Source organism: Tasmannia lanceolata, unplaced genomic scaffold (assembly GCF_043159265.1).
Source record: "Tasmannia lanceolata isolate RefF3 unplaced genomic scaffold, GAP_Taslan_0.1 ptg000006l, whole genome shotgun sequence".
Taxonomy (NCBI): domain Eukaryota; kingdom Viridiplantae; phylum Streptophyta; class Magnoliopsida; order Canellales; family Winteraceae; genus Tasmannia; species Tasmannia lanceolata.
Window position 1 is genome coordinate 37,113,855 of NW_027518683.1, and position 15,178 is coordinate 37,129,032.

At 39.2% G+C, this 15,178-nt stretch overlaps 1 protein-coding gene across 1 annotated transcript; it reads right to left on the reverse strand.

The window, feature by feature from the left end:
• Positions 1–1,317: 1,317 nt before the first annotated feature.
• On the reverse strand, positions 1,318–2,923 carry LOC143878962 (uncharacterized). The gene is made up of 2 exons (XM_077381176.1): positions 2,248–2,923; positions 1,318–2,147 (listed from the first exon to the last, which is right to left on the reverse strand). Exons 1-2 carry the CDS (start codon positions 2,921–2,923, stop codon positions 1,318–1,320), a joined length of 1,506 nt encoding a protein of 501 aa, XP_077237291.1.
• Positions 2,924–15,178: the final 12,255 nt, after the last annotated feature.

Here is a 15,178-nt window from a genome sequence, read left to right on the forward strand (position 1 = left end):
ATTGGGCGATAACATAGTCGGGTTGCGCCCCGCAAATTATTTCGATAGAACAATCCGAACCATTGATCCGTTTTATGGGTTGCGGCATAAATGGATTGTGCTCCCCAAATCATTTTTGCAGGCTGATCCGAGCCACCTAATTGATTGGCCTCAATGTACATCAGTCAAAATTCTCACCCTTTGGAATTTCACTTATAGCACTACGCAAATCGATATCGGCACCACAATGCTAGATTTACACCATGTAATAAATTATTGTGGGTCCACCACCATGGTCAAATTCTATGAAATAATTTAGTGAGCCTCACACGTGATTGTCGAATGGTGGTTTCTACTCATTGACCAAAGCCCAAGAAAATCCAATGCTTGATCATTTTAAAGCAGGTCCTCTCCCATTGCTAGATTTCATTGAAAATATAACTCTCCGCTGCAAACAATGTGTGGACCCTCTTGTTTGAATTCTTGCGAATAACCCTTCTCAACACTTAGCGGAAAAATGCAAAATACGACGGAAAAGACCGAAAAGATTTGAGAAAATGTAAGAGATGGACAAAAAAATGGAAAACACTAAAAAAACCGATAGGAAAATACTAACTTCTTTGTTGATTAAAGCGGAGCAAAATGGGGGTGTCTACAGGCTCATGCATCTTAATTTAGGTGTAACCGAAGAAGGCATCCAAAAAACTGAGGAGTTCATGCCCACAAGTGGCATCGATCAATTGGTTTATGCGAGGCAAGGGGTAAGGAACTTTTGGGCAAGCACGGTTCAAATCCGTGAAATCCGTGCAAGCTCGCCAACTACCATTGGCCTTTTTTACCATTACAACTTTGGCCAACCACTCCGGATATTGAATTTATTTGATGAATCCAGCCCGCAACAATTTATCAATCTCTGTCTTGATGTGGGCCTGTCGCTCCACCGCGAAATTTCTCTTCCTTTACTTAACTGGGTTGAGGTTGGGTTTACGTTCAACTTGTGAACTGTAATATCTGGAGATATTTCTGGCATATTTGAGGCTGACCAAGCGAAAACACTTTCATTAGCCCTTAAAAAATTCACTAGTTCAGAGCGTAAAGTACCTGTCAATAAAGAACCTATTCGAACAATTCTGTCGGGGTGAGCCTTAGATATGGAGATTGAATCAAGTTCTTCAACCTGTTTTCCCCTAACAATTTGAGCCCGATCCCTCGAATCCTGACTGTCGATAGTGAAATTTTCTTCTAGGGCATTGATCTCCTTTAAGCTAGTAAAGTAACATTTCCGCACAACCATTTGATGTCCCTGTACCTCTCCCACACCCTCCTGGGTCGAGAATTTCATTTTGAGGTGGGGGTGTAGATACCACTGCTCCCAAATCTCTCAACGCTGGTCTTCCAATGATAGCGTTGTAGGCGAAGGGTTACATCGACAACTAGAGAGGTCATCATGACCGTTCTTTGGAGAGGATACGTCCCGAACGTAACAGGGAGATCGATCTTGTCGTTGATCTGTACTGATGCCCCGAAAAATCCATAGATGTAGTATCCTGTCGCTCCCAACCTGTCCTCGCCTAGATTCATCTCTTCAAACGTTCCAACATGCAACACATTTACTGAACTGCCAGTGTCGACCAAGATTTTCCCAACATCATAATTAGAGATAATTAGTCGAATAATCACCGCATCATCATGCAGAATCTGTAATTCTTCATAATCTTTGTCAGAAAAAGAAATAACTTGATTTACCTTTAGAGAATCCACCCAAGCCTTTTTCGAAGGCACTTCAAGGGAGAAGACGTGTTCAGCATATGCACATCGTTCTGCAGTAGTTGGACCTCCGGCCGCAGGTCCCCCAACAATGATATTGATATTTCCAGCTATGGTAGGAGGCTGTTCAGGATCAGGTGCATGCTGATGGGACCTATCCTCACGATGCCCTCTAGGGGATTGGTGGTGTCTGGAGGTGTGATGGCAATCGCGGGAATGATGCCTGCTTTGAGATCGTTGTGGAGAACGGCGCCGGCTTCGTGAGCGGTGGGGTGGGGAACGGTGATGTGCTTTCGATCGAGTGAAGGGTCTCTCTATCCTTGTTGGACTTCTGAGATACTGGTTTAACTGGCCTTCATCAACTAATTTCTCAATCTGTATGCTGAGATGATAGCAATCATCTGTCTCGTGACCATGATCCAAATGGAAATCACAATATTTTCCAGTGAGGCACTTCTTAGGATCAGTTTTCAACTTCCTAGGGGAGGGGGGTCAGAAGACCTTGGTCTCTTATCGCAAAAAGGACATGCGACAAAGGAACCTTCAGAGGAGCATATCCCAATCTTTCAAAAACTGGGACAACGTTCTTATTAGCTGGCCTATCATCCACCCGCAATCTCCCAGACGGCCTCAGATCTTCTTTCTTTTTATCGCTAGGACCCGCCTGATCCCTGTTCCGGTCACGACTAAAAGCTTCCTCTGCTCGGATAAGCTTGTTAGTTTTAGACTCGACTTCCTGTAAGTCCCTAGGCGGTCTGAGTGTGAGGTGCACTTTCAAATTTTGATCAGTGGTAGTATGCTTCAAGGCGGCTACCACTATCTGAATGTCAATCTTGGTGTGCTGACATAGCTCAGCGTTGAACCTAACCATGAAATCTCTTAAGGTTTCATTTCTTCCTTGCCGGAGTGCAAGGAGGGCATCTGCAGGATCATGGTGAAAGCAATTATTGCCGAAACGCGTAAGAAACTTCCTACCAAACTCATGGAAGGAACCGATGGAGCCAGACTCCAAGCGCAAATACCAGTCACTGGCACCAGTCCTTAACAAGGAGGCAAATGCCTTGCACATGAATCCGTCTGATGCATCGTGAAGGGACATTATCCTCTTAAAAGTTTGCAAAAATTCCAGCGGATCGATGGTGCCATCATAACATCCAAATCGTGTCAAATCTATCATTGCATCAACTGGAGCCTTGGTTATTTCTGAAGTAGAAGGGGAGGAAGTCTCCCTTTCTCATTCATCCAGAATGTCATTCGTGTAGGGCTTCTTTATTTCTCGCTTGACCTCTCGGATCTGTCTTTGGAGTTCGGCGAATTGGTCCAGACCGAGCTGTTGGGCAGAGGTTGCTACTTCTTCTTCGCGAGGAGGAGGCGACCATTGGGGTCAGCCTACACGAACATGATTAACATGGCTCCGTGTAGCTGGTTTAGAGGTGGGCGGTCGACGCGCTTTGGTTTGACAGGCTCCCTCTTTGAGAGGTGTAGGACTGTTAGTAGAAGGAGAAGCACCATAATCCTGTTCCGTTGTCATCGAGGGTGGCGATCTTCTTGTGACTCCCCACTGTCCGACTCGTATACTTCAGCACGTCCACGAGGGGTAGGGGGATTTTTCGGAGCTGGAGGTACAGGAGGAGGGGGCAAACGCGAGAGGATTTCTAAACGAAATTCATTAAACATTTCCATAGTAGGAACCATTTGAGGGGCACTTGATATGGGCAAATTCTGCCTCGAAGCTCGCGAAGCTTGCTCCCTAGAAACAAAAACGTCCACCGTTACAAGTTGAGCTCGGCTCCTGGTTACCACTCCATCTTCTTGATGGAGGAAAGGGTTTCTCATTGCCACAAAATGTTCTAGCAAAAAGAGTCCTACAGATGGTGCCAATCTGATGAGGCCAAAATCTGGATCTGTGATCGTGCGGTCGATAGAGAACCTCCGCTTGATAAAGGGGGTGAAGGGGTCCGGGCTCGGTCCCGGACAACCACTTCAACACCCAAGTCAAATTTTGACTTCAACCAAATAAATGAACCAGCAAGATAATGGGGTAGGTAACTAGATTACCAGACCCAACTAAGGGTTCTTTATGGGGTGTGAGTGATCCAAAGATGGGGTAGGGTCCGGGGGAAGGGGAGTGATGGTGTCTGGCACCTTTCTCTCCTCCTTTCTTTTGGTTATCCCCACTTTAATGGGCAATTAAAGCCCTCCTTTAATAGTGAAGAATGTTCCTCTGGTTTTTTCCTCCGTTTTTTGAAAAGTGGGGATCCCTTTGTCGATTCAAGTCCTCCTGTCGTTGTGTGTTTTTTTTCTGCATGTAAGCTTGTCTCCCATGCATGCAATTTCTTTCGTTGTTTGCCACGTGGACTCTCCTCATCATTTGAGGAAAAAGGCTTCAGATTCTCGGATTGGGTAGAATGTTGGTCGCCATAGAAGATTAATAGCGTACACCACTCGTTTATTGTCTCTTGTAGATAATAGATAAAGATAATGATAAGTAATGATGAGAGAACTTTTAGTGATAACCATGGACATGTGGCATGATCGTACAATTATACCGTATTTTAGCCCATTAGGGTGTGAGGGCAGCAGAAACGTCCCCTCTAAAACGTAAGGAAAAAAAACCTAAATTTCAGCCTGGTGTTTTTTAACCTATTTTTAGGGATTTCCCATGCTCTCTCTCTCTCTTTCTCTCTTTCTCTCTCTCTCTCTCTCACCTCTTCTAACTTGCTTCCTCTCCCATCTTCTCTGCCTATCTCTCATGACCACAAATATTTCATGTAATAAACTTTTAATTGTGGCCAAACATGCCCTAAATTATAATAAATGCATTTTCATATCAAGTGACAAAATCTCTCTCTCTCTCTCTCTCTCTCTCTCTCTCTCTCTCTCTCTCTCTCTCTCTCTCTCTCTCTCTCTCTCTCTCTGTTAAACAACCAGTTACTCCAAAAGCTTAAGCTGTTGGAGAAGACGTTATTTATTCTTTTATACTTTAACACTCCCCCTCACGTGTGGCCTCTCTTTCTTTGGGTTAGCCTACACGTGGCACATGTGGCCCCACTTTTGGGTTGACCATTGCATGTAGGGCTGCAAATGAACTGAGTAGGATCACGAACATGTTGGGGTTCGGCTCACTAAAAGCTCAACTCGGACTCGTTCGTTTACTAAATGAGCCAAATCTGAGCCCATAAATTAGGCTCGTTAAATAAACGAGCCAAACTCGAGCTTTGTATAGTTCGGCTTGGACAAGCTCGTGAACTTTTTAGGCTTGGTTCATAAGCAAGCCGAGCCGAGCCGAGCTTTAAGGCTCGGATTATGTTTGTTATTGTGGGACCCAATCCCGCGAGAGAGGTGGGGCGCGAGCCGCCATGCTCTCTCTTGGTCTCTCGTACCCACGCGAGTGGCGTGTGCTTTTTATTATTGATTTTAACTACCAACCAAGCAGGCAGCAACCAAGCCATAGGGTGCAAACAAACGTGCAACCCAGTACCCATAAGGGCAGTGGTAAGCCGCCGAGCCTAGCAAGGTGTGATTTAATTCATCTTTTCCGTGAACTTGGGATCACTAAGGCAATCCGAATTCCACACAAAAGAGACCGACAGAGTCGCCACCTAGATGAGGGATCTATGACCCATAATTGACCAGAATTCTAGACTCGTTACCTGGTTACGAGAATTGAAGGTATGGGGAGTTACCACCACATGCACCATTCCTGCTCGATAATCGGTCTTCAATTCCAAAAGTTAACTCTTTTGAATTTCTTTTAAATGGCTTATTTAACTCTATATTAATGTGCGAACTACATGACAAGCATCCTAAGATTTAATTTCAGTGTAATTCCTAAATGTGTATCTTAATTTTCTTAATTTATTTGAATTCAATCTAAGTGAAAGTTCTCCTAATATTCTAATTTCATGGAAAGTCCTAAGTGATTTAATTACTTTTAATTTAAGGATTAATATACAAAACCCCACCACTTATGTGTGGAGCCGACTCGGGCTTGGTATGCCACTCAAGTATCCAACTTGCCTACGTATCCCAGCCTCACTGGAATCAGAGTCAATCGTAGTTTGGTGCACCCGAACTAAGCTACTTATGCCTAACTCATCTAGAACACCGATCTAGACTGGATTGACTGTTTTAACAGTTTAAGAGAAATTATTTAGTTTAGGTTGAAGATTTTATTATCCTAGGACTCCATCTAAGATTCTATATGGTCCTATGTAAGTGCAAGACATCCTTTTGACTAATGCAGGTGAACCTACATCCTAGGTAACTAGGCTTGTCCTATAGGAAAAATGGGTGACTAGTGTAACTAGATCTATTGGCACGGTTGCTATCCATAGCAAATGACCGTGATAAGGCTGGACTCCTAACTCTAGGATTCCCTAAAACCTAGGACACAACGAGACGTAAGTGTTCCTAAGGGGCCCTAAAGGTTCCTACGATAGGAGACCGTAATCCAACGGCTCCTAAGACGCGGATCGAGTTAATTTGATTTGTTAAACTTAATGATTTTTTTATTTTTGAGGATTTTTTATTCTTAAACATCTAAGGAATATCAAAGGCTCTATGGTTCGCAAGCTTCGGCCTCGAATCGCAACCATTGAAGGGAATCGTGCTCTCAACACTTGTATAATTTAGCACGTAAATTATAGTATCTTATTGCCTGGCATATTTCTCAGGATTTCTGTGGACAGTGGACCTCGGAGCCAATATCATACTACAATTTACGCACTCCAATTATGCAGGATTAATCGCAATTAGTATACGATTACTGTAATAACCGGTAAAAATATATATATATATATATATATATATATATATACATATATACATATATATATATATACAAATAAATAAAAATGGCCTCATAGGTGGGTAATCATCGGCCATTACTCATTTTTCTCCGAGTTAATCGGGCATGAGGACATCTGGCATAATGGGGCGTACGCGATTCGAACCCAACGCTGAGCGAGGATTGAACGGCTTCCTACCACTAAACCACCGTCCCAGATGTCAACTAAAAATGAGTAGATACTTACACATATTAAAAATTACCAATAGTCACTATTCATAATTACTATTCACAATAGTCACTATGCAAGATTACTATGCATAAATACTACGTAAGATTACTATGCAAGTTCACTATTGAGATAAACTATTCAAAATTACTATTCATAGTAGGACCCACCGAGTACTATTCACAAGCGGGTCCCACATCAGCGGGCCCCACCAACAGTGGGTCCCACATCAGCAGGCCCCACACAAGCGGGTCCCACATCAGCGGGTCCTACCACCAGTGGGACCCACAACAAGCAGGACCCACAATTAGCGGGACCCAACGCCAGCGGGACCCATCACTAGTGGGAACCACTACCAGAAGGACACACCGCAACCACTTTCATTAACTCATTGGTTAAGCGGGTCACTCCACAACCACTATCATTAATGAGTAGTTGCGCTTCACCGACGAAAATAATAATTAAATAATATTAATCATTCTGTTACTATTCAAGCAGCCTTTACTATTCATTTATTTATACCTTTACTATTCATATATTTTTAAAAGCATTTAAGAGAATCATTTAAGAGGGTAGTTGTGAATTTAATAATGTAGTATCTATAAATAGCGGCTCTCATTTTGTTATTTCGACAAACCCTAGTAGAGCTAAAAATTTAGAGAAGAAAGAGTAAGAGAGAGAGGGAAAAAGAGAGAGAGGAGAAGGAAAAGGAAATCCACTTCATCACTACCAAGGTAAGTCTTTCATATAGATAGTTAAAGTATTTATTATGGGTAATATGGTTGGTTCTACCACCTATGTAAATATTAGGATAAAGCATGCATAAGAGGCAATAACTCGCTATAGATTATGCAAGTTTTATCATCTTATTTGAACGGTGAAATGCTAGCATAGTAACCGTAATGTAAACTTTAATCAAAGAAAGGCGAACTGCTGAGCATAGTAGCCTATCTTATTTGAACGGTGAAATGCTAGCATAGTAACCGTAAAGTAAACTTTAATCAAAGAAAGGCGAACTGCTGAGCATAGTAGCCTATCTTATTTGAACGGTGAAATGCTAGCATAGTAACCGTAAATTAAACTTTAATCAAGGAAAGACGAACTGCTGAGCATAGTAGCCAAGAAATAAACTAAACCAAAGAATGGTGAACTGCTGAGCATAGTAACCTGTGGGGTCCACATGAATAGTAGCATGTGGGGTCCACATGAATAGTAGCATGTGGGGTCCACATGAATAGTAGCATGTGGGGTCCACATGAATAGTAATATGTGGGGTCCATATGAATAGTGCATGCTGGGCCCCATGATTTTAAAAATTTAATAGAAAGAACACTGAACACAGGGAACATTATTTTGGACATAGATGGACATTACCTGGACAAAAAGGACACTGCCTTAAAACATGAATTTGATTAAATTAGAATATATTTACAGGTTATCCACTCCAAGGTGTAAGCTCAAACAAACCTGTGACCGGAAAACTATAGGTAAGGGTTGTAAGGGTTTTCGTCCATTGATTTTCTTTTGATATATGTAAGAGTTTTCTCCATTGATTCTCTTTTGATATACTGGATGTGAATATTTCATATTCTTTGATTCTCTTTATACGCAATTGCTATAAGAGTTTCTATCCTTCTAAGATCCACAACTGATGAGAATCCAAGGGGGATCCTTTCTTTCAGATCCCATTCCTTTCAGATAAATGACTTTACTGATAAAGCTATAATTCTATTTGTATCCTCGAAACTTGTTTCTGTGAGATATGTTTATGTTTAGGGTTTATCTTGTGATACCCTAATTCTGAATATGGACTGAGTTATGATATGATGACGGGTGGACGTGTTATAGTCCTCCATGTGCACGTGGGTAAAGACGACTCTAGAGAGTGTAAATCTAGAGGATTATGAGCCGAGGTATGGCTATGAATGAAAGCATCTATGCTTAATGAAGTCTATATATATAATTCTTGATATCAGTTCTGTAAGTTTTCTCTATACGTTTGGAAAGTATGTTGTGCTTATTCATTCTTTCCATGTTTATAATGTGAGATGTCCTATCTGCAAAATATCATGTTCTTATGAGCTTGACAATTCTACATCACTTGTTGTTTATACCCTACTGGGCTATTTGAGTTCACCCCTTTTTCCTTGTTTTATTGTTCCAACCCCCAGGTGAAGTATAGATGAAAGATGAGGAATGCTAGAGTTGAATCCAGAACTGTTCTAAAGGACAAATATGTTTTAAATATGTATCAACTATGCCTTGAATTAAGATGTAATAAGTTAGACCTAATTTCTGTAAACCCTCTAAACGTAGTTGTTGTATTTGAGATCTTGGGAATAATGAAAGTTTTTGAGAAAGATGATGTAATATTCTTCTACGCACCGAGTTGGTATTTCCAAAAAAATCCGGGGCGTTACAATTACGGTTGCGATCTCGGCAATTAGACTATCGCGGTATAGCGAATTTACAATGGAGATCTATGAACCCTAAGGTTTCTGTTTCAAACAAGTTAGGGATTAATTTCATGATGTAAAGTTAAGATTTGTTTGATGTTTTTACTGACTTTTGTGTTGATTTCCGATTAAATTATGATTTATTAACATTAAGACCAGATTGCTAGGATTACACAGAAACCCTAAGCAATCAAACCCCAAATCAGCTGAAAATTTTTCAGTAATAAGATATGGATGATTGTGGCTTATTGAAAAATTTTCATGAATTATCATTAAGATTTGATATCAATTTCTGATTTTTCAAAATTTAAGTCAGATTATAGATTAACACGGTAACTTATAGCATATCAATTTAAAATTAATCTAAACTTTCACAGAATAGAGATCTAGATTATTATAGCTTATTGAAAAACTTATATGAATTTTCATTAAGATTTGATATCAATTTTCAATTTCTCAAAATTCAAATCAGTTCATAGATTAACACAGTAACTTATAGCATATCAATTTCAAATTAATCTAAACTTTCACAGAAAAAAAGATAATCATGAGGTTAGACTACGGTATAACTTTCATAGACTTTTATTACTATTTGATGTCAATTGAATTTCACACAAAAATCGGATGAAACTAAAGAATTACTTAAAAAGCAACCCTAATAGTATCCTAAAATCAAATAAAAAATTTCAGTAGATATATAATAGATTATAAAATTTTCTATCAAAATTTCAAAACTTAAAAATTAAATCTCCTCCATAAAATCGATTTTTAAATAGAAAAGGGGAATTTGTTTTCAAGGAATTGAAACTCATTTATTAAAATAAATTACAAAACCATATTAAAACTTTGTAAAACCAATTAAAATTTTTTATCTAACATTCCAGTAACCAAAGTTACTGGTTTGTAAAGAAAAATTTCCAAAATTTACTAATTTAATATGAAAACGAATTACGGCATGTAAAACAAAGAAGCGATTAGAAAACAAATAAAGAAACCTTTTTTCGAAAAACATATTTCATGAGAAATACAATTTATTATTGAACATTAATTCTGGAGAGTTTCATCAATTTGTAAATGGCCGAAATTTAGAATAATTTAAAACCGGATTAAACAAATTCAAAAAAATCCAAAAATTTTTGGGTGTTCTGAAAATCAAAACATTGGTTTGGAAACAAGATTTCACAAATTTTGGAGATGGTTTGATATACTTTTGGATTCGTTCATCAAGACATAACCCCTTTCGGGGCTATTGTTTGAAAACTAGAACGAAAATTAAAACGGCCAAACCGCGATTGGAAATTAAGTTTCCAGTAGTATTTTATTTTATAGAAATCCCCAAAAATATCAGTTTTTAAAGAAACCCACGTTTTCTAACACTTGCTTTGATAATCCAATTTAAATCCATATTAAATAAAAAACAAAAGAAAATCATTATTAAATGGAGGAAATTTAATTTTTTGGTGAAATTTTGAAATTTGAAAACTTATAATCTATACTATAACATACTGGAATTTTAAGAAAAAATTCATTGATTTGATCTATCAAAAGTAAAACCCTAGCATATTTTTCTACTTTTGATATTACAAAGATAAAGATCCTACCGTTGATCGCACTCCTTGTCTTTAGGGTGCGTAGATCCGAGGTATACGCTTTGTCGCACCCTTTTATAAGATGAAGAAGACCTAAAGAACACCCCAAAAATCCTTGATGTGTGATTTGTTGAAGAAGAAAAGGAATTTTAAGAATCCCTTTTGTGAAGAACCCTTGAGAGATATGAACACACTTCAAGAGAGAAGAGGTTTTTTTTTTTGGGAGGAGAGAGAAAAAGGACGAATTTGGATTTTTTTCAATCTTTTCTAGGATTGTTTGCTTTGATTTTTATACAAAAAAAAGCTAGGATTAAGAGAGAAATAGTAATTTTCAATGTGAGAGCTCCCTTTTTTGGCTTGTTTCCAATTTTCCCCTCTTGCTTTTTTGTTTCCAAATTGGATTTGATTCCAATCTTGATTTCTTGTCAATCAAGACATGCTATTCTCATTCCACATTGCTTCTTTGGAAGAAAACCTTTTTAAGCAATTATTCATCTTTTCCTTCTTTCCTTCTTTTCATTTTTTATTCTTTTTATTTTTCCTTTAACAAATATGATGTCACCATTGTGACATCATCAAGGTTGGGTGCTCAACTCATGTGGGTCAACCATGTGGGCCGCCCACCATGGTGGTTGACCCATATGGGTGAACCCACATGAGCTCCATCTTTACGGGCTTTAGCCCAATGGGCCGTTTAACACTGGTTTCGGGTTTTTCCGTAAAAAATTAATAAAATCTTTCTAAATTCAACATTCTATATATAGACCAAACCCATTTGACATTTATGGTGCATCCCTCACACATGATCGGACCATCTTTTTTGGAAAATAACTTTTCGGACCAAAATGCCCCTATTTGACTGTTAGACATCCAAATACGACCAAAATACCCTCAGATTGATTCACCCCTAAAGGAAAAAATTAAAAATGGAAAATCTTTGTGGTCAAACTTCAAAAATAGAAACTTTTAAAATTGGGTCTTTTTGGTGAGCAATATTAAACAAGATCATTTAGTATCCCCTGAAAATATCCAAAATGCCCTCAACACTTAGAATTTCCAAATTAAGCGAAACTCCTGAGAAATTCTAAATTTAGTAGGTTTTTCAAAATTCAGGAAATCATTCATAATCTCTCAGACATATTTCAGGGATCAAAAGAATTACACAGGAAAAGACCAAATTACCCCGAGGTGCTAGAATTTGGCGAGACTAGGGAAAACCCTGAGAAATTCTAAAAATAGCAGATTTTTGAAAATTTATGAACGGACTCAAGATTTCTTAGACACAACTTAGGGACCAAATATGATATGTTTGGAAATGTCTAAAATACCTCCGAAGTGCAAGACTAAGAGAAAATCTTGAGAGATCTAAATTTAGCAGGTTTCCCAAATCTTACGAAATTACTCCTAATCCATCAGCCGTACCCTCGAGATGGTTTTGGACATATGAGAAATGATTGAAATATCCATAAGATGATGAAAATGTGGAAGCCCCGTGAGTTTATAAAAATAGCAGTTTTTTTCAAAATTTGTAAAATCACTCGAGATTTCTCAAATATAACTCGGGGGTCAAACGAGACACATCGGGAATGACCAAAATACCCCTGCAGTGCAAAATGGGCAAAAATGAGGGAAACCCTGAAAATTCTAAAATAGCAGGTTTTTTTATTTGCTTGGAAACTTGAACTTTCATCTTCCAGAGGCCAAAGAAACCCCTAGAGACCTTCAGGATCGCGAATCAACTTCAAAACTCCCATAATGAAATAAAATCTACCCTAAAATGCATGGATGCCTAATCTAATGCTGAATACGGATTCAAAACTCGATGATACTACCGAATCTTTTGCTTTTTAAAGCGTAGCAAAATGGAGGTGTCTACAGCTATATATATATATATATATATATATATATATATATTACTTAATGGAATTTGTTTGATATCATGTTCTTCGAATGTGTTTACTAAACGAGCCGAATCCGACCCCAACCAAGCTCGAGCCTGGCTCGGCTCCGCTCATTAAAAGCTCGACTCGGGCTCGTTCGTTTACTAAAAGAGCCGAGCCAATCCAGGCTCGAGCTTGATTGAATTTTGGCGAGCCGAGCTCGAGCCCATATTAATAAGCTCGTGACGAACACGAGCCGATGCTCAAACTAAGCGAGCCGAGCCCGAACACCCCAAAGTTCAGCTCGGCTCAGCTTGTTTGCAGCCCTAATTGCATGTTGATTTTTGACATCAAGGAGGTTTGAACTCAAGCTCTTTACTCTGATACACCTGTCATTGGAATAGTCAGCGAATAGAGATAATGTTAAACAACCAGTTAATCCAAAAGCTATAAGTTGTTGGAGAAGGCGTTATTTATTCTTATATATTAACACTTTCTCTCTGACAAAATCACCACAGACTCTGCTTGAGCTACTTCGTGAATTTCTCCTTGGTTTATCTATTCTGCTTGGGCTTTAACGAGATCCAAGTTGGATGTACCGAGGTGTTATTCTTCACTCTCGAGCTGAATTGTTCAAGCTGGGCCTCTTGAACTAGACTTCTCTTGCAATGACAACACATGTCTTTTCGTTGTTCAAGAAACTAAAAGGTCCCGATCCAGCCATTGGTTTAGAAAACATATTCTAAGTGTACACCTTTTCACTGTTCTTCTTCAAACAAAGATTAGTAGCACGCTAGCTTCTTTCAAGTATTTGGGCGCTGCTCGACTTCATATTTGTCTGGTCGGTTAATGACCAAAGAGTTACGACCCTTAATCAAATATGTCAATTTTTTGTGTCTTTTCCTTTCGTTTCTTATGCGTGTTAGCCCACCTACATCGGAGGGATCAGGTCAGAGGTGACTAGCACCCTTCTGGTTTGTGCACTTGGTTTGAGTCGATAAGTATCGAAATGATTGGTATTCAGTTGATCAGACCTGGCATTATCACTGCCGGCGAGCCTAAAACATTCTAGGGATTTTGGTACCAACCTGAGTTGCTGTGACCACTAAATGTTGTGCCGACTAAGGGGCTATTGGACTGTCATTGGTAGGCTGAGCCGATTCTTGGAATCATGTCTTGAGATGGATTGCCCCTCAAGATCAGGATACGTCTCTTGATTGGTGGTTTGCTGGTGTTGTGGTTGCTCTTCCTTTGTGCCATGCTCAGATCTTCTTTTCTCGTTCCCAAAGATGGTGCTAATCTATTGCCGCTAAAATTTGGACCGACTCATAGAAGAGAATATGCGCTGAGCTAACTCGGGGGGAAGGGGGCTCTTCGATGCTTGAGTCACGAGCGGAAACAATAGTATGATAAGAGCTGAGAGAATCTAGAAGTGAATAATGAAGAGATCAATACTTTGAAGTTTGTCCCCCTTTTATAGACTAGAGTCCAAGCCTTTCAAGGACTCCGTCCTGATTAGGCTTGTTTCTTAGGGTATCACCTACTTTGTGGTTTTTGGAATGTTTCAAGCAGTAAAATTACCCTTTTGCCCTAAGCACCTTTGAGTATGCTTCAAGAGCCACATGTTAGCTTCTCATTGGGCGACAATATTTACCCCAACCAATTCCTAAGGTTGCCTCATAAAAAAAGAACCGTAGAAACTCCTTTTTAATTAGTTTCTGCCCGGATCACTTCGATATCCTTTGGAATCGCCATCTATCAGTACTTGCCCATGGGCACAAAATTATGTTTGATTTTTGGTTCAATAATCAATTATGCATTATGGCCGCCATTTAGATCCAAACTTGCAAGTGTCACATAAGCGGCTTTAATCTCAGTAGAAAATAAGTAGAAAATAAGGCAGGCTATTAATACCACTCATGAAAATGTGTATGTATATATTTCTAAAATTCCATGCGAGGGAGGGCACTTTATCTTCTTTACTTTTTTTTAAGCTGTTTCTTTCAACTTATAATGTGCGTAAAATAAATTTTATGTTCATTTTAAAATAAAATAGGCATAACTCTTGTTTTATGCCGAGTCTTGCTCCCCTTCTTTCCGCGTAAAATGATTTTAATATAAAAAATTGAGGAATGATAGATGCAAGGGCCCTCTTTATGCAAGGGCCGGAGAAAGGCCCTTGAATAGATCCACGTCATTGTTTAAAGTCAGTTGAGAAACTGAATTCAGCTGCACTTAATGATGTGGGTCTATTCAAGGGCCCTCCTTTAGCCCTTGCATAAAGAGGGCCCTTGCATCTATCATTGCTCACCCATTCTTCCACTAAAAACTGGGTGTAAAAATTATTCTCTTCCTATTTCACATAAAAAAATAGAAGGAAAATGGGCGTATAAATTGTTTTACGCCTGGTTACATCCAAAGAAAGAAATGAAGCCAAGACGGGAAAAAAAAGGAAAACACAACGGTAGAAAGCTTTATGTACACTCGAA

What these genes read in the sequence shown, in the direction of transcription:
- LOC143878962 (XM_077381176.1), bottom strand. Translation starts at nt 2,923, where the DNA reads ATGATAGATTTGACACGATTTGGATGTTATGATGGCACCATCGATCCG. An exon ending in TTTTGCGATAAGAGACCAAG is followed by an intron (nt 2,148 to 2,247) that starts GTCTTCTGACCC and finishes GTCACGAGACAG; the next exon opens with ATGATTGCTATCATCTCAGC.